The 24046-nt window shown below is 31.4% G+C and overlaps 1 protein-coding gene across 8 annotated transcripts; it reads right to left on the bottom strand.

Moving 5' to 3' along the window:
- Positions 1-616: 616 nt before the first annotated feature.
- On the bottom strand, positions 617-23698 carry LOC143247063 (queuosine 5'-phosphate N-glycosylase/hydrolase). 8 transcript variants are annotated; one of them, XM_076494450.1, is made up of 10 exons: positions 23559-23681; positions 23309-23346; positions 21246-21351; positions 20242-20469; positions 13040-13189; positions 11590-11713; positions 7428-7542; positions 6510-6580; positions 1891-1958; positions 617-912 (listed from the first exon to the last, which is right to left on the bottom strand). In XM_076494450.1, exons 3-10 carry the CDS (start codon positions 21303-21305, stop codon positions 748-750), a joined length of 981 nt encoding a protein of 326 aa, XP_076350565.1. In that variant the 5' UTR covers positions 21306-21351; positions 23309-23346; positions 23559-23681; the 3' UTR covers positions 617-747. The 8 variants fall into 8 exon arrangements, with proteins under 8 accessions (XP_076350565.1, XP_076350560.1, XP_076350564.1 ...); XM_076494445.1 differs by having other exon boundaries at positions 21253-21351; positions 23559-23680; XM_076494449.1 differs by lacking the exon at positions 23309-23346 and having other exon boundaries at positions 23559-23698.
- Between the last annotated feature and the right edge of the window lie 348 nt (positions 23699-24046).

The raw sequence follows: 24046 nt of genomic DNA, 5'->3' as shown, positions 1-24046 counted from the left end.
TTAGAAATTTATATGGTTTCAACATTGACGCTATCGTTTGCAGCACTTCATGCCACTGTCACTGGTGTATGAGTGTATATGACTCATCCTTCGTCATCCATCGGTCGATCAAGGATGACTTGTGGTTTTAATGAAAATAAAGTTTTGATACTTCTTGCCTACGCACTGAGAGCTATCCTATGACTGGCAGATTATGTACTTTACTGCAGTTGACAGCGCCAGGAATTATTACATGCAGGCCGGGGTTTGATCACAATATGCGGCGTGAAAACCATACAAAAAGATTGAAGTGGATTTGGTTTTTGAACACATTAACCGGCTGATTACATTAAGCAGTGGTAATATTAAGCGGCGGCCTCTGTAGAAAACCCCAAAAATTTGGGGCCTAAGACCCCATCGCGCCCAACTGATTATCGCGCTTTATCGATGCGTTTTATATCGATGTTTACCTGTACTTTTCAGATATGATGACACTTTAATGAATTACACGTTTGAAATGTCTTCACTTGATAACTACCACTTTAAAAACAACAAAAGTTAGAAACTTTGAACTAAATGTGACTTGTCAAACTTAAACAAAGGTTGTGATATTATTCTGTCTCAATACAGAAAATCTGAATGGTTTAAAAAATGCATTTATTTTTATATCAAATAGAAACATATCAGCATTACTTCCATAAAACAACTCAGGGTTAAGTATATTCCACTGTGACAAGCAAAGCTGTAAATCATCCTTTCAATAATATTTCAATAGTAAATGCTACGTGTTTTGTGGAATGGAATGGTTTTCATTTTGTCATTGTGACCTCTGCAGTAATCCCATAGGAAATGATCCACTAAAATGGGATTGACTTGAAATACTTGGATACTTGTGCCATCTTTGATTCGTTCTTCTAATTCTTTACAAACAAGCTGAAATAAAGGAAAAGTGTAAAACGTTGAAAAATGTTTTGACAAAATGACTTTATAAACCTATTATTTTTTTTAACTTACAAACTTTATAGAAGTGTTTTGTATTTAACAGCTGGTATTAATACAAAAATGTTGATAGGTGCTTCTTTCAAATTCAGTACTACTTACAGCATTTGTTTACTGAAACAACTGCTAAAAACGTTTTTCCTTAACGTACTCACAACATTGTAAATGTACATTCTAATAACAAAGAAATAGTTTTGAAGTTAATTACTGATTATTCTATGACAAATTAAACCTATTATAGTGAGGAATATTTTTTTTGCAGAAGGTACAACTTTTCAATCACTACTGCAGTCATTCTCAAATACTCTAGCATTAATGTATTAATTAACCAGAAGGTAAAACTGAACAATTTTCCATCCTCTTTTCAAAATATACAACAGCACTTAATAATAATGTAAAAATTATGAAGTAGTAAATTAATATTTTCATCAACTCAAAACCCACAACAAACACACGATTAATAAGTGTAAGAGTCTGATTTGGGATGTTGTGACAAGAAAGACAAAAAAACGTCTCAAGTACATTTACCATTTTACATGGTCAATGTAAAATACTGAAAATTGTAAAGAGGTCATGTACCCCTACAATATCATTAGCTCACTTAGCAGTGAGTTACAAAGAGTTACCACGTTTATATGAAAACTTATGAACTTAAGACAGAAGCATATGTTATGACATTATAAAATACTATGACTCCAAGTTTCCAACTGCAAACCAAATGGTAGTTTCCTTATATACCCTTTGGTTGATTCTCACTTTTATATATAAAATTTAAGAACAAAATTAAATACTTATTTTTCCCTAAGAAAGAATTAAAGTGCTTATAGTTTATTCTGGTTACTTTTAACATTCGTAGAATATGCTTTATTATCTTTCATTAAAGCCCAAACTTTCAATTTGTTTTTCTTTTACCTCTACAGCCCATATGGTACATCCACGGATTTCTACTTCGTATCTCTCACCACTTTCAAGTATGTCATCTAAAAATATGTAAGTAATGAATTATATAAGTCAATTATCAGACTTATTATAGAAAAATATTTTATGTTCTTTTTTCAGGGGATGAGAGAAGTGCATAAGTTTTGTTCCTGTAACCAATTTACCATACACAAAATGTTTTTCCTGCACTAGAAAAGTTCAGGTATTTTTTGTCATTCCAAACACTTGATTAAACCTTCAAACACAGCAGTATAATACTTTAATTATAAAGTAATCAGGACTGGATTAACTATGAAGGCAGTCACCTATAATCCAACAGTGATTTTATATGTATAATAACAGCTTTCTCAAATACATTTTAAAGTTGGAAAATGTATTATAATTACAGCATAAATGCCTTTTCCTGATGAAGTGTGATTATAATCAATTATATAGTTTGTACTAATCTCTTATTTTGACATATATTTAGTAGTTTAATTACACATTCAATAAAAGTTCTCCAGTACATGACTATCTATTTAGATTTGTAATGACCAATGCCTCTTTAATTCATAATAATCATTTTCTTTAATTCCAATTATTTGAAACTCTGCAACAGTTAGAGAATTTTCACTACTTACTAGCACATTTCAAAATGTTTGATGCTTCCACATACCACGGTAAGCTATTAACTTTATCTACACACACTCTAGCACACTCAGAACATTTACACAGGTAGATGACATTGAAGCATTTTGGTCTATTTATTTTGTCTTTAAAATAAAATAGTTCCTTATTCTTATGCTGGGTTTAATAATGTATCAAAGTTCTACACGTGGATAAACATTTCATAATAAAGCCTTTATCTGTTTATCTTCAAGGAATGTTTATCAGTGAACAGTAATATTATACCAATTTGTCTTTTATACATTATATACCCTTGGTACAGAGGTGGACGCTTCCTTAATGTGCTCATTGATTATACCAGTTCTTACTTTCATTAGAAATCATTCTTATTTAAATAACACTTAGTGTTATCTCTTATTTAAATGTTTCTGTATTATTGACAAGTTTATGATTTCTATACCAAAATTATAATCAGTTTTAAGTTCCTTTGACATAAAACTACTACATTAAAATATAAACTAAAAATATAGGTTTTAGATAAATTCCAGTTAGAATTTTGGTATACAGAGCTCATAAACTTGCAGGTAAAATAAAATTATGTAATAAAAGATATAACTAAAATTAGATGTTATTCAAGTAAGAATGACTTCCCAATGAAAGTGACAACTAGCATAATCAAGTAGTACAGTAAGAAAGCTTCCATTCTTAAAGAAGCAGACAATGTATCAAAAACATCAGAAATAGGCCTATATATATATGTACAACTGTAGTGGTGGCAAAAATATTGTAGAGGTCACAACCATGCCATATAACCATGTCAACTGACTTTGATAAATGAATAAAGATGGGTGAGTGACTTGGGCTTGAAGATCGTGGTCCATGAGAGTTTGTTTAAAAACAACAAGACCTAGAGAGAAGAGAGTATGAACAAAGAGGAAGAAATAATAATTATAAAAAGTGAGAAAGAAGGGAGTGCAAACACAGAGAGACAGAATAAGAGCATAAGAAGTGAAGGAAAGAGAGAAAAGTCTGGAAGTAGTGAGCAAAACAGATCACGAAGCTCAACCAACAGAAATATGAAAGACTCAAAAATGATAATGGAGTTAAGCTGACCCCAAATTTGTTGAACAGAGAGACAATATGAATGATTTTCTGGAACAATTGTGATTGGGCACTCTGTCTCAGCCTCTTTTTACATTGAAGTGTATGCTGACCTAACATCAGAAGATGCAAGAAACTATAACAAGTTAAAAGTAGCCTTGCAGAAAGCCTATGTACTTACCAAGGAAGACTTTTTTCAGAAGTTCAGAGAAGTCACACCTGAAACAAGAAAACAGACAGTGACAGTGACAGTTTTTCCCATTGCAAGAAATACTTTGGAGCCATGTGTATGAAGGCACCCATATATAACTTAGTTATTAGACAAGGCATAGGAAGTTGGAGGAACCATACATAAATAAGACTGATGTAATATCTGCAATCAGAACAAGAACTAACGAGCACTTCTGCAAGTCTCCAAAGTTGACATCTTGAACGTAGCTGTATGGGAACAGAAGAAAATCCCTTCAATACAGAAGGAACAGTGCCAAGGAGAAAGTTGAGAATAAGACCAAGGGGAAAGGTACTTACAGAACAGAGGACCAGAAGGGAGTGCTGTACTGGACCTATCAAGGCAGTTACATTGGGGAAGTTAAACTAATACCAGAATACCCTACCAAATTGATGAAGTTTGCTAAAGAGTTCATTGTGAGAGGACACCTAGGTGCAAAGAAGATAAAAGATAAAATCACCACCAATTTTCATTGGCTGGAGGTCATCTCAGATGTAACCAGATTCTGCAGGTCATGTGAAAGCTACAAAAAACAATACCTTCAGAGAACGAAGCCAAGATGCCAATAGGTGAGATGCTTCTCACAGAAAAACTATTCAACAGAGTAGCTGTGGACTTGATTGGACAACTAGCACTTATATCTGATAAGGGGTGCATCCACCCAAGATGTAATTGAGTGTATGAGAAAGTTAATAGTGTTAAAGAATAAGCTAAAGAGAGAACATGTGCCAAGAGAGAACATGTGACCAGGACAGGTAGCTGCAGGCAGTGTTATTTGCTTATCAAAAAGTCTCACAAGTAAGTGCAAAGTTTCCATCTTTTGAGTTACTGGCCAGAAGAACAGTACAAGATGCAATGCAGATACTGTAAAAACTGCATACAAGAGAAAAAGTGTCAGAAGTGAAGTACATAAACTAGTACCTGTCAACTTGCTCAGGAAAGTCTGTATGCCACTCAAAGCAGTCAAAAGGTCCTGGTGCTCACAAATTAACCCTGCAGTGGAAAAAACTTGTTGAAGTACATGAAGTGGTCAACAGAATAGACTATAAGGTGAAAGTGGATGAGAAAACCAAGATCTCTGTGCCAACCTATTGAAGAAGTACTTCAAGAGGGAAGACCTAATAGGTGCAGTTATCGAACCACAGATGAAAATTGCAGAACCTATAGATAGTAATTTTGTCATAGAAGATGAAGACCTATTGGACCTACGGCCACTGGATGGAGATGTACAAAGATATCAACATCACTGAAGAACTAACTGATAAATAGAAGAAAGAGCTACAAGATCTACTGTACTAGTATATAAAAGTTTTCACAGATAGACCAGGCAAGACAGACCTTGTGCAACAAAAGATCAAGACTATATTTCTAGAATACAGTCAAGATGAAGCCCTACCTACCAGATGTCTTATATAATGAAATACAGGAACAAGCAAGAAGTTGGAGAACATGTTAGGAAGCTTGTCAAAACAAACCAGTTACTATTCATACAGATGCATCAAACACTGGAAATGGAATAGTACTTTGAAAGAGCATGACAGACTATTTCACATAATGTACTTCAGTAAAAAGAGATTGATGAGTGAAAACTACTATTCTGTGATTAAATAGGTGTGTTTAGTCATCATATTTGCCATGCAGAAATTTCAGAAATACTTCTAAAGGAAAGAGTTCATCATCCAGATGGACCACCAGCCTCTTTCATTCATAAAGAGGTGTAAAATTCATGAGATGTACCTCCAGAACTACAGGTTCCACACTGAATCCATCAAGGGGACTGCAAATGTTAGTGCAGACTGTATGAGTAGGCTTTGTGCATGAAATGTAAACAATCTTTGTATGCAGTTTTAAAGAAATATTTACAATATTTTTCCTGAACAAGAGATTACTGTTAAATATACAAGACTGTTGACTTTAGTTATTGTTAGAATCAATAATTTATCAGAGGTTTGTTTACATAACAGCCTACAAATCATACACAGTTAACTGTTGTGAATCAACACTTGTATCACATTACAAGACACATTTATGCTTTTCTCTTTGTTTCAACTGGATATTATTGCATAGTGTGTAGAATGTTCTAGGCCTCTGTCTGTCTATAAATGCATGTAAAAAATGAAGTAAGATGAAGAAAGACAACTAGGTACATAAATCTAGACTGTGTGGTTATGAATAAAATGAATATGTTGTCACTTTTTCTAAAGTAAAATTATCGCTACTGGTATTGTAACTACAGAATAAAGTATAATAACCCATCTTCTCAATTGTGTTCTAATGCAAGTGAGCCAGTCTGTGTGGATTTTGAAGAAAACAGATGATAACTTAAAGCTCCTGAAACAATTATTGTAATTAACTGTGTAGCAAATACTTGTGTATACAGTTGAACAGTGTGTTGTTTGCTTATTGTTAAATGTTGTAACCAACAAGTCACAGACACCTATTGTAAAGAATCCAGTTCACTCGTAAATAAAAACGTGACACAAAGCAAAGTTCAATCACATCACTATTCATTGAACCTATTTATGAAATTATTTTACATGTTTTGTTAAGAATTACATTTTTCCCCTCACTGCACAATTACATGAAGCATCTGAACAGGAATTAGCCTCAGTAGTTTGAAGAATGAAACAACTATATATAACTATTTCTCACCTACCTGATTCAAGTCGATGCAATAACTCTTCTGAATATTCCAGTGCACCGAAATACACTAAAACTTGAGGAATTCTGAAGGAACACAATACTAATGTTTATTATTAGTCTTAACACCTTATTAAAAACTAGTTAGCTGAACTATACAATGCTATTAACATGCACAGTAACTGCTTTTGAAATCAACAACAAATGGCAAAATTTTTCAGTAAATATTATTCAAAAAGGTAAATAATAATTTAACTGTAATATCTTTGTACCAGACATTTTGTTGGCAGGCTTATTTGTTTCTTTAATTTTGCACAAAGCTACATGAGGGCTATCTGTTCTAGCTGTACCTAATGTACAAGTGTAAGACTAAAGGGAAGGTAGCAAGTCATCACCACCTATGCCAACTGTTGGGCTACCATTTCTTCAACAAATAGTGAGATTGACTGTCACATTATAATGACCCCACAATAGCACCACTTATAAGTTTATGTAATAGCATTACTTCTAACATTGCTGGATAATATAGAGATTAATGCCATACAAAACAAACATTTAATTCATAATTAAACATATCAAATATTTTCTGTAAGAGCCCTGGTGAAGCTGTAACAATGAAGTATAGCTTTGAATAAATAAATTTTTCCTGAAGTACCACTTCCCTTTTTATATGTAATCTATTTATGAATGTGTACAATATTCCAGTTAGCCCTAAAAAAATATTTTGTGAAGAAATTTATACTGGTAAAACAGGCAGACAAATGTTGAATATTTTAATAACATCTACAAACTTCAATCAACTTAATGTATCAGAGGCAAATACCATATTCTCTCAAATTAAAGTGAAACTTCACTTGAAAGTTATGCATGAATATTAACAACAACAATGATAATAATAATACAACTTTTACATAAAAACATGGTTACTACTTACCTATAGTCAGCAAACATAGTGATTGAACTGATATCAGTAAAGGTACCTAACCCTTTTCCTTCAAAACATCCCCAAATGTCACCTATCAAAATCTGTGCTCTTTTATAAAATGACACTGAAATAGAAATTATACTGTTACTGTATATAAAGCATGCAATGTAAAACTTAGTAACACTTGTGAAATATTAGTTTCTAACTTTGTGTTAACTACTGAAGTGAAGTTGTTGACACCAAGTTGGAAATTTAACACTCACAGGTACACCTAATGCTTCTGTTATAGAAACATAACAAAAATAAAAACCAAAAAACATTTTATACTATCATAACATTTGGAGTTTGAAAGAACATTGTGCTTATAGTGGCAAAAGAGAAAAATGAAAGGTTGAGCAGACCCAGGGAATGCTATTAATTGTATTTTCTTGTTGTTTCAGGTTTTGGTATCGTTTTTTTGAAATTTGTACACATGTTAAAAAATAAGTAAATAAATTGGATACAACATTAAAATACATACACAATTAAAACATATTGAGTTCAGGCAATCTATGGCCTTTAAATGTTTACTCCACAGGTTTCATCAGGACGTGAAAACGACGAAACAAACTGTTGTGAATTTAAAATGATTCTAATTGTGTGTTATTTAGTTATTTATGTAACAGGTTTTGTACCACTTGAAGTACATGATTTGTTTTCATATCAAACAATTAAACAAAGTAATTTACAATTTCTGAAAAGTGACAGGTAGGCAATTGCAAGAGGGGTCTGATTTTCTATTTTATGAATCTGTAACTTGACAAGGATTCAGTTAACATTACAAGCCTTTTGTTGAAACAAATTCAGACTTTTAACTAAACACAGTTTGTAAATATAGGGAGTAAGAATGTTGCCTGCTCCAAGTGCAAAGTAATTTTCATTTTAAAATTAAAAATATTTTTCTTTATCTGAAAATTTTTAAATTTCCAAAATTTCAAGTTTCCAACATGAATATCAGACCTTTTTTTCAGAAACAATTCATATTTAACCTGTTATTTTCTCAGTCAGTCAATTTAAACAATCTGATAACCATAATATAAAAATAGAAAAAACCTAAAAGACCCCAATTTCTTTTTATGATGACTGCAAATTGAAACAGGCACCACAATCATTTCTCCTAAACAGCTTAAATCTTGTAACAGTATACATTTGTTTATCATTTCTCCTAAACAGCTTTAATCTTGTAACAGTATACATCTGTCCATCATTTCTCCTAAACAGCTTAAATCTTGTAACAGTATACATCTGTTTATCATTTCTCCTAAACATCTTTAATCTTGTAACAGTATACATCTGTTTATACTTAACTTTATTGTTTTATTGGCCTTTGAATGGAACCAATAATCTTACTACCAAAATTATAAATTACTTTTCAAATATGTGCTTCACATTACTAAATCAAATTATGTAATGTACATGCTGTTTACAAATACACCTTGTGAAGAATATTTACTTTCTTTTTTAACTATCTTACCTAATCTGATCTAGTTACTTTCTACTTTGAACATTTTAGTTACTTTTAAACAAATAAATAAAGAATAGATGTGAAAAATAAAAATACCACTACCTGGGTCTTCTTTGTTTTTAATGCCACCTGTAGGCAAAATTTAGGCCTTCTTTTTCGAACTAATGGTACTAATACATTAATAATTTATTATTTAATGAAGTGATATACCTAAGAACACATAATAATAATATAAAAATAAGCATTTTCTTACACTGAAAATGACTGTTTGATAGATACTTAACTCACAAAACATTTTTTATCAGCCAGCACTACCCTCTATCAGCACACATTTATAATGCTCACAACTAGCCTTCCACTTACTGCTTATGCAAATGATCATGCAGCAGGTCTCCACCAATAGAAACACAACATCACTCCTACCATAAACAGCACCCTCTTCACATCTGCCCTTGTTAATCACTTCGAGACTGTGTAGAAGACCTACACCATTCATCATTGAAAATGGGGAGATTGTGGGAAACGTGAGACAAGTAAGTGCAACAGACAACCATAACACCCTATTTTGAAAGGCAGAGCTACCACATTGATGGAGCTGATCAACCAAATTCTGGCAACATCTGAAATTGTACACATGGTCTGCAGTAGGAAGGGTTACAACGTAATTGACATCAAGCATGGTAACAGGATGGTCAGTGATTTAAAAAAAATAACTTGTCAGGCACCACTTGCCATAGAGTGGGATTCATAAAACATCAGCAAAACCCCCATGGGAAGGTAAGAAGAGTTTGAAAAAGAAAACTCTTTTCAATACCAAAACACTGAAACTTAAATAGTAAAAAACGATCTACAAAGTCAGTAGTATAACACAAATCAACAAATATGTAAGCAAAAACCAGGACGTGTCTACAGTACAACTGCCAATCGAGAAGATGTTAACAACTGCAGATGTGAAGAGGGCACTGTTTACAACAGGAGTGGTGTTCTGTTCCTACTAGTGGAGAGCTGCTGCATGTTCATTTACATGTGGATATGCAACACCCACAGGTAGAAGGTTGATAGTGTGCATTGAAAATTTGTGATAAAAAGAGGGTAGTGTTAGTTGGAAAAAGCTATTTCGTGAGGGGAGGTAAGATACCATTTCAGAAAACAATGTCTTATGATTATCGGAACTTTCTGGCTTTCTAATTATGCAATTAGAGCATCAAAGATTCAACTCAGCTTACTGATGTAATTCCCCTGACAAAGCAGACAATACCCTGTACTGAAAGTAATGTAACATAAAAAAATTATTTGATAGATTAAAACCTTGGATTTCTGTTGGTTATAAATAATATAGTACAATGTATCAGATAGAACTAACAATTTGTAAAAAAGAGAATATGACAAGTGTGTCTTATTTTTTAATTAATGACTGTGGAAACAAATAAGACTGAATGCTATAACAATTATGCTTTGCCTGAGTAACACCTGTGTTGTAATACATTATTTATATTAACCACCATACTTCTTGAAAGACATAGAAAGCAAATCCCACAACTTTCAAACTAGTGGAAATGAAAGAATTTTAATATTCCCTTACAAAATAAAGGCTTAAATTTATATAGTGTTAAAATTTGATTTATTAACTATGTTTTGAAGCCAAGTTTATTTGTATATATTGATAATAAAATAGTTTACTTTTGAAGGTAACTCTCTAAAAGATTGTGATATGTTCTCCGTGACCTACTAAAGGTTAAAGGGTTTTAATCTGAATCTTTGCTTACATCTACTTGGTTTGGAAAACATGCTATCTTTTTCTTCAGTTATTTCAGTAACCCAGTAAAATCTCATAAATTTACCACTCATATCAGCATGTGTTTAGTGATGATACTAAAGAAACTTTCTTTCAATCAATATCAAATATTCCTCAGACAACCTGTCACCCAGAAGCAGCATTTCTGGAAGTGAATTTTTATATAATGAAGTAAATGGTAAATTCATAAAAAATATGATATTTGACAGCCTCCATTTTCTGAGTCCTGAAGTCTAGAATGCATTTTGTGTTACTGTTTCAGCAGCTTTATGACACTAAATTTAGAAATGTTAGGTAGAAATATCTGACAAAGTATCTTACAAATTGCTATTTTAAAAGTGGTAATAGATATCATGTGAAATTTCACTTAAACCTTGATAATGAAGGTATTAGAATATGGTTTCCAGACATTTACTAGTATAAAATTACCATCAAAATCATTAAAAAAAATATTGGCCATTTTAAATCCTAGATGGCAGCTATATAAAGTCCAATATTATGGACATTTTGAAACTCAGGATGACGAGTAAGATAATCCTTGACCATAAAAACAGAAGTACAACCTTCAGTACCAAGTTCATAATTTTTTTCTTTTCTGGAATTAATGGAATATTTCTTAAAAGTTACTAAGATTGTAGTAGGAATACATACATCAATCTAATCCTCGTTACAAGCTAACAGGAATCTTTAGGAAAAAAAACCCATTAATTTCTATTTTCCAGATGTTATATTTCGCTTCAATATTAAATCATGAGTTCGTAATATCGATGGCATTCAGTATCACACATATTTTCTAGAAAAAAACCAAAATGTGCAAGTGGCTTCATCCAAACTACAGAAGTATGGATATTATTCTTAGTGGTCCTTCTTACCTCTAGTTTCCATAAAATCTGCTTCATCTCTAAATGAAGGAAAATTTTCTGTTATCATTTTCAAAAGTTTCTGAGCACTTTCCTCACACTGAGTAATACAATTAACAAAAGAGCCTCCAAACCTCTGTAAAATAAGAAGTCAGAAGTAATGGTCATTAAACATACAGTTTTAACTTCATAGGTTATTCAGCAGAAAACTCTTATAGTGTGCATCACTCAGTTCATTGGTTTTGAAAAATGTATGAAAATTAGTTTCACTTTTAAGTAAATACAATTACATAAGAGGTATAATTTACATTTCTTTTCTTCTCAAACACTTTTCAACTTCATGAACACATAACGGACAATTTTTAAAAACGGACACCAAGTCAGTAACAAAGGATAAATAAAAACGCTACTGAGCTCATAAAACTGAGAAAAGAAGTAAAATGAAAAGTACAATTTTTGCAGCAGGATGCAAACCACAAGCAACTGTCCAGCACACTAATCACAGTCAATAAGGACTCAAGAAATTGACACTAATACTGTAGGAAAGGGCAAAATGTAAACGGCTATCAAATCCCCAAAATGAATAAATTAAGAGGTTTTCATAATCCCCTGAGGTACACCCAAGAATTTCCAAATATTTCGTGTTGATAAGAAGTCAGGAAGATGAATTTTATTTTTGTTCTGGGCAAACAGACAATAGCTGCTTTATTGTGTAGATAATTTATTGTAACTACATATGTCAAAGCAAAAACTTGACAAATATGTCATCAACAAAAGCATCTCTTCCTTTAATGAAATTCATCTTTGTATTATCATTATCACAAATCATCATTCTAATTACTGCTATTATAATAATATATTTTATAAACAATGCATCTATTTGTTATAATTAATTATCAGTAATACCCTTGCTATTGTAAATGGAAAGAAAAGAGGCCCTCAACGTCACTAACATGAACCTGTTGAAGAAAAATACACAATAGGATGAATATTAGCTAAAATTAAACTAAATCCACACTTTGCTGGAAGAACTCTTGCACAAAGACTTCAATACTAATTTTGACATTTTTACACACTTTTGTTGGTTAAAGTGTCTCACAAAGAAATGAAGGAAACAGTATCTAAGCCTTTGTGTCAGTTTTACAAATATATGTTTTTTAGGTTAATGTCTTTAATTAATAAATTTTAGTCCTTTTGCAACACAGACCTAAAATTTGAACTTTTTACTAAAATGTTTAATGAGTTTTCTAGTTTTTATTATAGTGCATATAAATCTTCAATATTACTAATACCATAAAAGTTGTTATAAACTGTTGTTAATCATAAGTGTTTATATTTCTGTCATAAACTTGCAATAGTGTTTCTACAAACATAAAAATAACCCATTTTTGTCTGTATAACTAACAATTTTCTTTTCAATATTAGTTTGTCCTTTTAATAAAACTATTTATCATTTACCAACCTTAATTAATACATTACCAACTTCATGTGCTACATAAAGTCTTTTTTCAAGTAAAGGCATTTCAATCTCTGTATCTGATCGGAGGATATATTTTAACTGTTCCTCTGTCATAGCACTGTAATACTTGGGATCACACGATGGTATTCCTTCCTGGAAAATAACATAACACTGTAATACTTGGGATTAGACAGTGGTAAACCTTCCTGGAAAATAACAAAATGCTGGAAATTGGTAATTAAAACATTTGAAACCTAGCATAATGAAACTTTGTTCTAAAAAACGTTTTTGCAACCAACACTTCAATTTTCTTTCTCAGTAAAAAATGTCTTTGAAAACCCTGAGTTTTTACACACAAGCATTTCTATAAATAAATTGACAAAATGGTCCTTTCTTCCCTCACTATCTTTAATAGTAACAGCAGTGTTTAAAGTCTAAGGTCTCAAACCTTTGACGTTATAATCTCATGTAAAAAAAACATTTTTTCTTTCATTTTGCAAATAACCTCCTCAATGAATGAAACTGAAACCCTGGTTTAAATAAATTTTTATACATTTATTGTTCAATGAAGAATTCTTGTAAATATGTAATTTAGTTAAATTGCTCCATCAACTCGTGTATTATGCTATGTTTTAAGTTTCTTACCATCTGTCTTATCCCACCCAAGTTGCTGTATTTCAGAGGACAAAGAACAAAATACACTTGTAGGCTTCATACATAATAAGTATATTCTTAACACTTTGGAGCATCGACAAAAAAGTATTTTGTCCAGGTGTCAGGCCTTTGAATGAAACTTTCAGTCCTACACGTACAGTGCATTGCAAAAATATTAACCTCCCTGCAAAGCTTCCACATTTTGTTGCCACTTAAACTTACCATCACAAGATATTCAAATGGAACACTTATATTTGGAACCTAGACAAGCTACTCCAAACCAAGAAAGCTAAAAAAATGCAAATATTAATAAGTAAAGTAGATTTTCTAAGAAAATTAAAATATTACCAATCCAATTAGTGTTCAACCCCTTTCCTATGATAATCCTAAATCAGTTTAGGTGCAAAAGATTAGTGTTTGAAATATCACAAACTCAGAGTAATGGTCTCTCTCTGTGTGTAATCAAAGTGGTTTCATTTGACTTCAGAGTAAATGCATCCATTCAACCCATAAGTGACATACAGAGTGATATAACAAATCAACCAAGTTAAGGATAATTAAAGTGGTGGAGAAGTATTGATCAGGAAAATATTACCACAGAATTTCAGAGTCACTGATTATACCTTTGAGTACAGTGAAGTCAATCATTAAGAAGTGGAATGTGATTCATACAACCCAATCACTACCCAGATCAGACTGCTCTTCCAAACTGAGCAGCCAGAGAAGCAAAAACTGGTTAAGAATGTCAATGTGAAGCTAATAGTGACTTTGAAAACATCTGGAAAGTTACTTGTCCGAGATGAGAGTCAAAGTTTATACACTGACAATGTTCTGGTCCCTACACAAATTTGGCCTGTGTGGGAAAGAGCACGAAAGAAGTCATTGCTGGAAAAAAAAAATCATCTTGAATCATGGAGTTTATGAAAAAATGTGGCAAAAGGTTTTGTAGTCAGATGAGACAAAAATTGAGATTTTTTATCTAAATTAAAAGGTGTTACATCTGTCACAAGCTCAAGAGAACACTTCGCCCAATCAGCACTATCCCAACTGTCAAACATGGTGGTGGCAGCATCATATTATAGGGATTATTCTCATCAGCATGGACTGGGAATCTTATAAGGATTGAGGAGACAATGGATGGTGCAAAGTACAGGTGAACCTTAGAGGAAAACCTACTTGAGTGAACAAAGAATCTTAAACAGGGTCAAGAATTCATATTTCAGCAAGACACTCATTAGAAGCAGAAGGCCAAAGCAACACTGGGATGATTTCAAAAGAAAAAGGTGAATATCCTGGTGTGGCTAAGTTACAGTCCTGACTTGAATACAGTGAAATTACACTGAATAAAAGGAAAACTCCTCACTGACAATTCCAGCAGCTTAATACTGGGAGAGTGCACTGCAAAAGAAGACACTGGGAGGGAGGAATCTGTGTAAGGGAGAACACCAGAGATGTACGTGAACTAAAAAGGATTAATATAATCATTTGCATAAGGTCACACACTGAGATACTTTGCAATAGTTTACTGTAATATATAATATTATAATGTAATATAATGTTTTGGAGCAACATGGGACTTACTGGTCTATCTTGACTGTTCCAGCCTCAACTAAACTAAAACTATTAATCAATAAATAAATAAGAAGAAAAAGCCTAACGCTAGCCCTTATCCTCCATATAATTAATGAGTTTTCTGTTAAAGCCACTTACATTTCTGCCTCCTATTGCCATGCAACACCTAAATTACACATGAAACACATTTCAGTTATGTACTAAAATGATGCAACTCATAAGCTACTCATGAGCTTACCTCATAGATAATTATTATAGCTATTTTTCATCACATTGCTAAATATAACACAATCTAATTTAAGATTCTCGTTTTTACATTAGAGTTGTTTTCATAGCAGTAAATATAGACGAAAAAATTAGAAGTACAGTACTTACATTTGAGGTCTTGTTTTTTTGCTGTCCTATGCCAATGAAATTTACTTTTTTGTAATAATGGTGCTAGTATATCAAATAATTATTTATTTAAAGAATGCATCTAAGAGTGCAGAACAAGAACAGAAGAAGATATAAGAGTGTGTTTTCTTATAGCAAAGCCACATCAGTCTATCTGCCGAGCCCACAGAGAAGAATCAAAACTCTGATTCATAGACGTACTACTGTACTAGTGGAGGGAAAGATATAAGGATCATAACTGTTTAAATCCATAATTTTATGTCCATTCTGATGAAATTATCTTCATTAGGTTCTAATAATTATCACCATGCATTATAAAATTTCTGGTCTATTTATAAAAAGTGAATAATACCACTGTTAGAATTAGTTTTCAGCCAAAGAGACTTGAATGCTAATGGACAATGTCACCATCCAATGAGTAAATTGGGATTTTAGGCAGATGTTATATCCACTTGGTTTTAATAAATTAAAATAATTCCTTTGGTTGCCTGATCTGAACACCATGAAACTTTCAAACTGAAGTAAAACTTGACAACACTCGATACTGAAAGAAACATTGTACCTCATCTGACAGACTCTTGAATAAACAATACTGTTTGAATTAAGAGTTATTATTTAATTTAGTTACTGATTTAATATGTAATAATTATTTAGATTTCATAACAAGTGTGTTGAAAGTTAATTATTTTAAAAGTAATAGTCATGACAAGTTTCTTATGTAACTCTGTACGAGTCATCTACTGTGAAGGGAGTTTAATTATTGTTTTATGCACCTGTTAGATAACTGACATTGTATTAGTTGAAGCTTACAAGTTTTTCTCCTTATGTTTGATACTAGTTTTACTAGAGCATTAGATATTTCTAGATTTTTCTGTAACATTATAAATACGTGCAGATACAGAAGTTATAGTAAGTTAGAGAAAATAAAATTGAAGACAAACTGTGTGTTTGTAAGTATAGCTATAAACAATGTATGGTGGTTACTTTTAAAGTGTTATCGGCATAAATTGTATTGTAAGTGACAAAACAGAAATAAAAAATTCCTTTTATTATATGGGTTCTAAAGTAATTGAACCACATTGTGTGGCCTTTTGACATAAAAGAAGATTATTTAAAGCACTCAATATAAATGCAATATTTCATAGGGTTAATGTAAGTGAATTTATCATTGATTGTATTAAGATAAAAGATAAGAAGGAATAATTCTTCTTGGTCATTTAAATTCTAAATAAATTAAACCAGCCTCTGAGGCCTTTTGACATAAAAAAATATTATTTTAAAGCTCTGAAAACAACTGTAATAACCAATAGTGTAACAATTCTGTTTTTTGGCACTTATGTTTGAATTGTTTTGAATAAATTATTTTAAAACATGTGTATTGTGTGCTGTCCATTTATTGTTGAAATTTATTGCCAGTAAGTCACAGGTACCAACCGTAAAACATTCAGCTACCCCATAAAACTGATATAGATTAGAAATCTCTTTGTACTAATTATGAATGATATATATATATATATATATACATCAGAGACATTATTGACAATTTGTAAATTATACAAGTGGTTATGGTTTTCTAGTTTCTGTTTTCATTAGCAAAAGGTGAAGGCTATAAAAATAACACTTCACATTAGTATACCTATGTCATAATGACAAATTTACATCAAACTCCATACTTCAGAGAGAAGTGGTAAGTAAATTAGAGAATAACAAGACCTAAACATATATCACAATTCTTATGCATGGGGAGTTTGAGGATTTATTTAAATATATCTTTTTAAAATTAAGAAATTAAATGTTATATGATATTAAAATTGAATTAGCAGCTGTGCTTTGATACAAGTTTATTTATATAAATTGATAAAGTAATTTAATTGAAGTTTGAATGTAACTCTGTAAAAGGTTATGATGTACATTTTAACCTGCTGTAGCAAAAGGGTTAAATAAAATTCTCAATCCTCACTTCTGTTTAACATGTGAACTTCTTTGCTCCAAACTGCCAATTTTAGACATTCAGCAAATTCCTATACTATCTTCAAAGTTTTAATAAGGTTCACACTTTAGATTTTTTTCAGTAATTTCATCTTATTTAGTATTTTGTTATTTGACTACTGTATTAGTAAAATTTACTAAGGTCAATACTGTTAGTGTTAGTGTTTGTGATATACAAATTAAAATCCATATTTTAATGCTATATACAATATTAATAAATCTTTAATTTCCCCTAGATGTGACATAAAACACATCTGTTCTAGGCATCTTCTCTTTTCTATTTTATCCATCAAACTTGCAAAATGTCCCAACTTAAACCTAAATCACTCACTATAAAATAATCATTGACCATAATTTTTATACTCTTCAATTTCGTTTGGTGACTAAAGCTATCAAATAGAAAATCAGACCCTTTCTGCCAAACTCACCTGTCATATCCTCTCCTTCAAGGTTTTTTAACAGTTCTCTCTTAAGTTTAATTATATATTACGTATAACCAGTTGAAAGTCAAGGATTTCATCTGTCAAAAGTGTTGTATTCTGGACAGGTAACTGTCAGTTACAATCAGACTACGAGCTTCATTCTCATGAGAAAGTCAATAATTAAATGTATTTAGGAGGTTTTTAGGGATTATACAAAGGGAATTTGAGATTTTTAAGATGAAATATACTTTTCACACAGATAGTTCAAAACAAATATTCAATATATTCATGGAAACAATTTTATTTTAGTTGATTAAAAATACATCTTTAAAAATGACTTTTTTTTTATATGTGAAAGATTTATAATGTTAACTGAAAGCTGTCAGTTTTGTGTAGATGTATACACTATACTGAAAGTTAGTAATGTTAAATGTGTTCAATGTGTTGTAAATGAGTATAAAGAGGTCATGTGGTCAGTCAAATTTACCAAGCCTGAGGTGAGAAAATTAAAATAGAATCATGATCAAGGAGTGCATACCCAGAGCTTACATCCTAAAATGAAGGTGTATAATATACCAAAAAAAATACACTTCATATAACACTACATTTTACTGGTATATATGTCTAGAAATAAAACAACTCAAGTGATCTTTAAATTTTAAGTTAAATCTATCATTAATAAAAATTGGAAGCTATTTTTTGTTTAACCACAGAATGAGTAAGGCATTTGTCTTCACTCAAACTTCATCTATATATATCTGAGTTAGGCTCTGAGTTTTAGAAAAGTCTGATGGATTGAATTTTACCACAGTCTTAGAGTAGTGTCTTAGAAGTATCTGAGAGCATTTTGTGTGTTTTAACTTTCAGTGGTATTGTGTTAACAATTGCCAAGTTTAAAATTATTGAACTATTGAAAATGACTTTGTTTTAGGAATTAAAGAGACATTCACCCTTAAAAACTTCATTGTGAAATAAAATGCAGTGGAATACTGTTGCTCTATTTTTAAAAGTGTAACTGCACTGAACACAGTACATTTAAAAAGCACTTGTTATTTGTTTTAAACAAGGGTAGTTGATGAACTGATAGTCCATACTTAATTATAGTAGTCACTTCTCTTGCAGAATACTGTGCAGAAAGCTGGTATAAAGAAGTGATTACTTCCCTTGGTATAAAATTCAATGTAAATGACCTTTAGCTCACATTTGATTATAAACCATTTAGGGTTACCTTTAAAATACAAAGGTACATCACAATATCCTTCAAAAAATTGTTCAGAGGCTGCCAGAAAATCAGAAAGGAGAAATGAATCACAAGAGGAAAAAAAACAGCAAAGTTAAGAGCTAACAGAGCAAGAAAAACAGATAGGAAGAGAGATAAATGTGAGGAAGAAAGAAAATTAAGGTTTGAAACTAAAACAGTTAGAAGAGTTAAAATATGTGTACAAGAATATTATAAATTAAACAGAGGAATGCAAAAGAAAGCTGTAACAAGAAGTTTCATATAAACTGAAGAAAGAGAAGACAATAAGGATTACATCTGGCAGGTCATCACTACGGTTTTCAATGTAGTATATCAGGGACCTTTAATTTAGATAGTGTAATTTCTATTCTGCTATTCAGAGGTTTATATAAAATGTGCTGAAAATTGACAGATTTCAATGAATGTTCATAATAGAAATTTCTTTCTGTTTTAAAATATCTAATTTAAATAACAGCTGGTGTTATGTAAGAATTACAAACAATGAAGACTATATGAACTCCAATGACTTTTAAATACATCTTTCTGAACTATTTATGGGTGTATGACTTTATTAGTTGCAGATTCCCAAAGTAATGTACGAGTCACACAAAAAAAATGCAAAAAATTATTATTAACACCACACCTATTTCCATGAGTAACTGCTGGTATTTTCTATGGATTTCACACACAAAATGTTTTAAGTCAGTTCTTTACACTTGTTATAACAGGCAAAACAAAACTATTGAATATGGTGTAATACATGGAACCTACAGGTAGTGAAAGGCATGTAAACAAGTAATCTGAAGTTTGAGATATTTTTCTACTTAGCATGAACATTTGAAAGTTTTACATTAGTTTCTAAAACAAACTTATATTTAAGATTTGATGTTTAATTTCAAACCTAGGTAATAAGAAAATTAAAACATGTTGCTTGCCTTTAGTGCTCTGTTCACAGCAGCACAAAATGCCCACCAACCAGAATATGACTTGTTGTTAAAGGTTATTTTACACTGTTTGTTTTCATCTTCTCCCCAAAATGAAAAGTTCAAAGAATCAGTAAAAAAGATCCAGTCAATGGCTTTATTATCCATTGTTTTCGGATTGAGTTCATGTTCCTTCCAACTTTTGATGGTGAATTCCTGTTTACTAAAGACTTCTTGAATCTTAAAAAATTTAAGTTAATCAAAGTTATAATTATTACATATTACTGATCAATAATGGAAAAATCATATGAAACAAAACTACAATTAGTAATTGACTAATTTTTCAGAAAGCATAACTTGATAAAACAATACATGAACATGATAATACAAATCCTCGCAATTTCATCATCAGAAACCTAGAGGTACAAAATAAACAAACAGTATTTGTAATTACAACAGAAATATATACATAGGAGTAAACAAATCTGAACATAACTCAAAAAAGTGAAAACATGGCATAACTGAAATATGTAATTAAAAATGAGTTTACATTTAGTGAAGAATATTTACTGTCTAGATTTGGAAGGAGAGTTTTGAAATGAAAGTCTTAATATATGAAGTTAAAAGTGTAAAGAGAAGTTGTGTTGTTAATCTACAATGATTAAGTCATACAGTTTGTTAAGATATTATTGTAAATACATGTTTAACCATATTTGTCATTTAAATATGTTTTTGGAGAATGTCTAATACTTTTATTGTGAATAATTTAAGTAATGTTTTTTAGTACATATTTTTGCCTGATTTAATATTATTATTTTGATATTGTTCATACTAACAACTTTGAACATTTATGTTTGTTTGATTTGAATACTGAGCTATTGTTTTCACAATACTGAAATAGTGAATTTTAACAATTTTGTTTGTATATAGTTTTATAACAAAGCATTATTTAAAATTGTATGTACACATACTTGCATAAATATGCTAGAATTCTTTCATTTATAATAGAATATTACATGAAACCTTATCTGCCAATTTTTTGACTCCCACTGTTGATACTTTAACATCTCGTGCATGTTTGGTAATAAACTCAGCTGATTCTCGAGGTGAAAGCTGTAACATCTGTATACACAAAAAGTTCAGATATACATAAAGACACTATCATGTTACTCAGAGAACAAGAATGTATTTCAATAAATTACAAAATTTCTATACGTAACACAAATATCACTACAGAAAGAATTTAACACGTATAATCTATACTAAAAAATGAATTGAGCTATCAAAATGGAGATAAAATATGTCATGCACTCAAATAAAAAAATATATTAAAGAAACTCACAAAACTATAAAATGTTTAGTATTCATTATACAGATTTTCACTCTTTGCACCAAATTCAAATTCATTTGGTAAAATTCATGACACTGATTTAATATTTGTTTAACAATAAAAGATTATAACAAAGTTTAGGTAACAGTTTTAGACTCTTACTATTTGCAAATGTTTTAATATTTTAGTGAACAGTAATAGTATTTATTTGCCATGACACACTAGGATGACCAAACATCTGACAAAAACAGACATGATATAACCTCCTTTTTAATCTTATGTCCTATGTCAGTCAGGCATTTTAAACATGTTGATATTAACCAACATTTTCCTTAGAAACATAAGAATGAAGTTTTACGAAGGTATTTGCAAACATACAGACAGTAACTATCAATAGCTGCTGAACCAAAGCAGAACCAGATGACTTGTTTCCAACAATAGAAAGAATTTTAAAATTGCTTACTGTTCTGAAGGAATATTTTTATCACTTAAAGAAATACCATGATCAAAATCTTTCTTGAAACTGACTTTGCAGAAATGTATCTCTGGTTTATGCATTGACCAATGTCTGTTTCCCAGTTCAAAATCGAAGCCACACAGTGAGAAAATTCTTTCTTAGAAATTATAAACTTACTCTAATCAATGCTGGCATCTTTGAAAGCTGAATTAGGTGATTTTTTTTTCCCAATGAAAGTTACAAAAATTGTGAAATATCTACATCAAGAGCCTGGCATGGCCTAGCGCGTTAAGGTGTGCGCTTCGTAATCTAAGGGTCTTGGGTTTGCGCTCGAGTTGCGCCAAACATGCTCGCCCTCCCAGCTGTGGGGGCGTTATAATGTGACGGTCAATCCCACTATTCATTGGTAAAAGAGTAGCCCAAGAGTTGGCGGTGGGTGGTGATGACTAACTGCCTTCCCTCTAGTCTTACACTGCTAAATTTGGGACGGCTAGCACAGATAGCCCTCGAGTAGCTTTGTGCAAAATTCCAAAACAAACAATCTACATCAAGGAAATGTTATGGATAAAATATGTCATAATTTTTATGATGAGGCTCAAATGGTGTACTAAAATTGCATTGGTTACTTGGAGATGTGTGTAAAACCTTTTGAAGAGTATAGATGTTTTGATTGCATGGTTTCCAAAAGCCAAAAAGACCCAAAATTTGATGAGTTATTGTCATGCCTAACATTCTTTAAAGTGAAAGGTATGCTTATTAGTGATGTAAAGTTATGTGACCACTTTGGCAATTTTAAACCCTTTACAAAAAATAAAGTTCTTTAAAAATCTTATGTTGCACCAACAGTTGTGCTCCTTCTTTAAAATGCAACGAATGAAGACAGCATTCTTCATATACATATATACACATATACGTTATGTGTATAATGTGTATGTAATTCAGCATTCAGGGTACAACGAAAACAACAACGCTTAGTGAGCGAAGGGGAGAAACCGACTGTCAGAGAAATATGTTAAAATTATAATCCTCATACGGTAAAACGATATGTTGTTATAAATTTAGTTTAGTTTATAAAGATTATTCATAAAGATTACGTTTGGTCCATTAACCCTACTTCTACATAGCCTGCATGAAAATATGTTTCACCGTATAAAACTGATTCTCTTTTTCCAATATTATCAAAAATTACAATTTGTTAAGATTAAAAAATTCCCGTACGATTTCCTTAATTCAAATAAATATTCTTAAAATTATTTAGTTTTTTTTTTTCATTTCATATCCAACATTTTCACCTTCCTTGCCTCCTTTCAGTGCTCTCGTTCTTGTAATCCTATGAAAAAAAATAAAAACGAAAATTTCCTTAAAGGAATTTAGTTTTTAAAGGAAAGAAGTTTTTACTCAGGTTTAGAAACATTATTAACTCCGTTCACGATAATGTTAATTATCTTAGAATTTTAAAATTTTGCTGGAGAGGTTGGTTCAACATTGTCTAGTGATATCCCGGGTTAATCTGTAAATCTCAGCCACAGCTGAGATTATTACCTTTGAATTTGCTGAGCGGAGAGGGAAATACCTCGCGAAAACTCAATTTCACAAGACGGGTGCAGAATGTTCTACTTGTCCTGTGCCCAGGTTCCCCAGTGGAGCCACTGGGTATGTCTGCGGACTTACAACGCTAAAAACCGGTAGACAGACAGCCCATTGTGTAGCTTTGTGCTTAATTCAAAAACAACCTGTGCTGAAGAAAGATAAACACAAGAAATGATTAATTTTTATAGAGAATTTAGTATTACGTCTTCATCAGATATTGTTGTCTATATCTAGGGTGTTTTGGAGGCCACATATGTGTTGTACGTCGATATTGTTTTGTGAAGGTCACTAGTCACGTTGTATACCTTGGTAGTAATAGTTTTTTTGTTTCTGTTGACTGGTAATATTTGTGGACTAACGTTGTTAGTCTGTCTTTGAGTAATGGGATTTTGCTGGTTCTTTGCGTAAATTGATCGGGGTAAATTTTAGCACTATGAAGG

Source organism: Tachypleus tridentatus, chromosome 3 (genome assembly GCF_004210375.1).
Source record: "Tachypleus tridentatus isolate NWPU-2018 chromosome 3, ASM421037v1, whole genome shotgun sequence".
Taxonomy (NCBI): domain Eukaryota; kingdom Metazoa; phylum Arthropoda; class Merostomata; order Xiphosura; family Limulidae; genus Tachypleus; species Tachypleus tridentatus.
This window is presented reverse-complemented; position numbering and strand designations above follow the sequence as displayed.

Excerpts from the sequence above, each read along its gene's own strand:
- LOC143247063 (XM_076494446.1), bottom strand. The coding sequence starts at position 21,351 with ATGTTACAGCTTTCACCTCGAGAATCAGCTGAGTTTATTACCAAACAT. Across the intron at positions 7,543-11,589 it reads AGATTTTATGGAAACTAGAG|TGTCATTTTATAAAAGAGCA; the intron begins GTAAGAAGGACC and ends TTTCTATTTCAG. Across the intron at positions 1,959-6,509 it reads ATTGCATCGACTTGAATCAG|ATGACATACTTGAAAGTGGT; the intron begins GTAGGTGAGAAA and ends ACATATTTTTAG.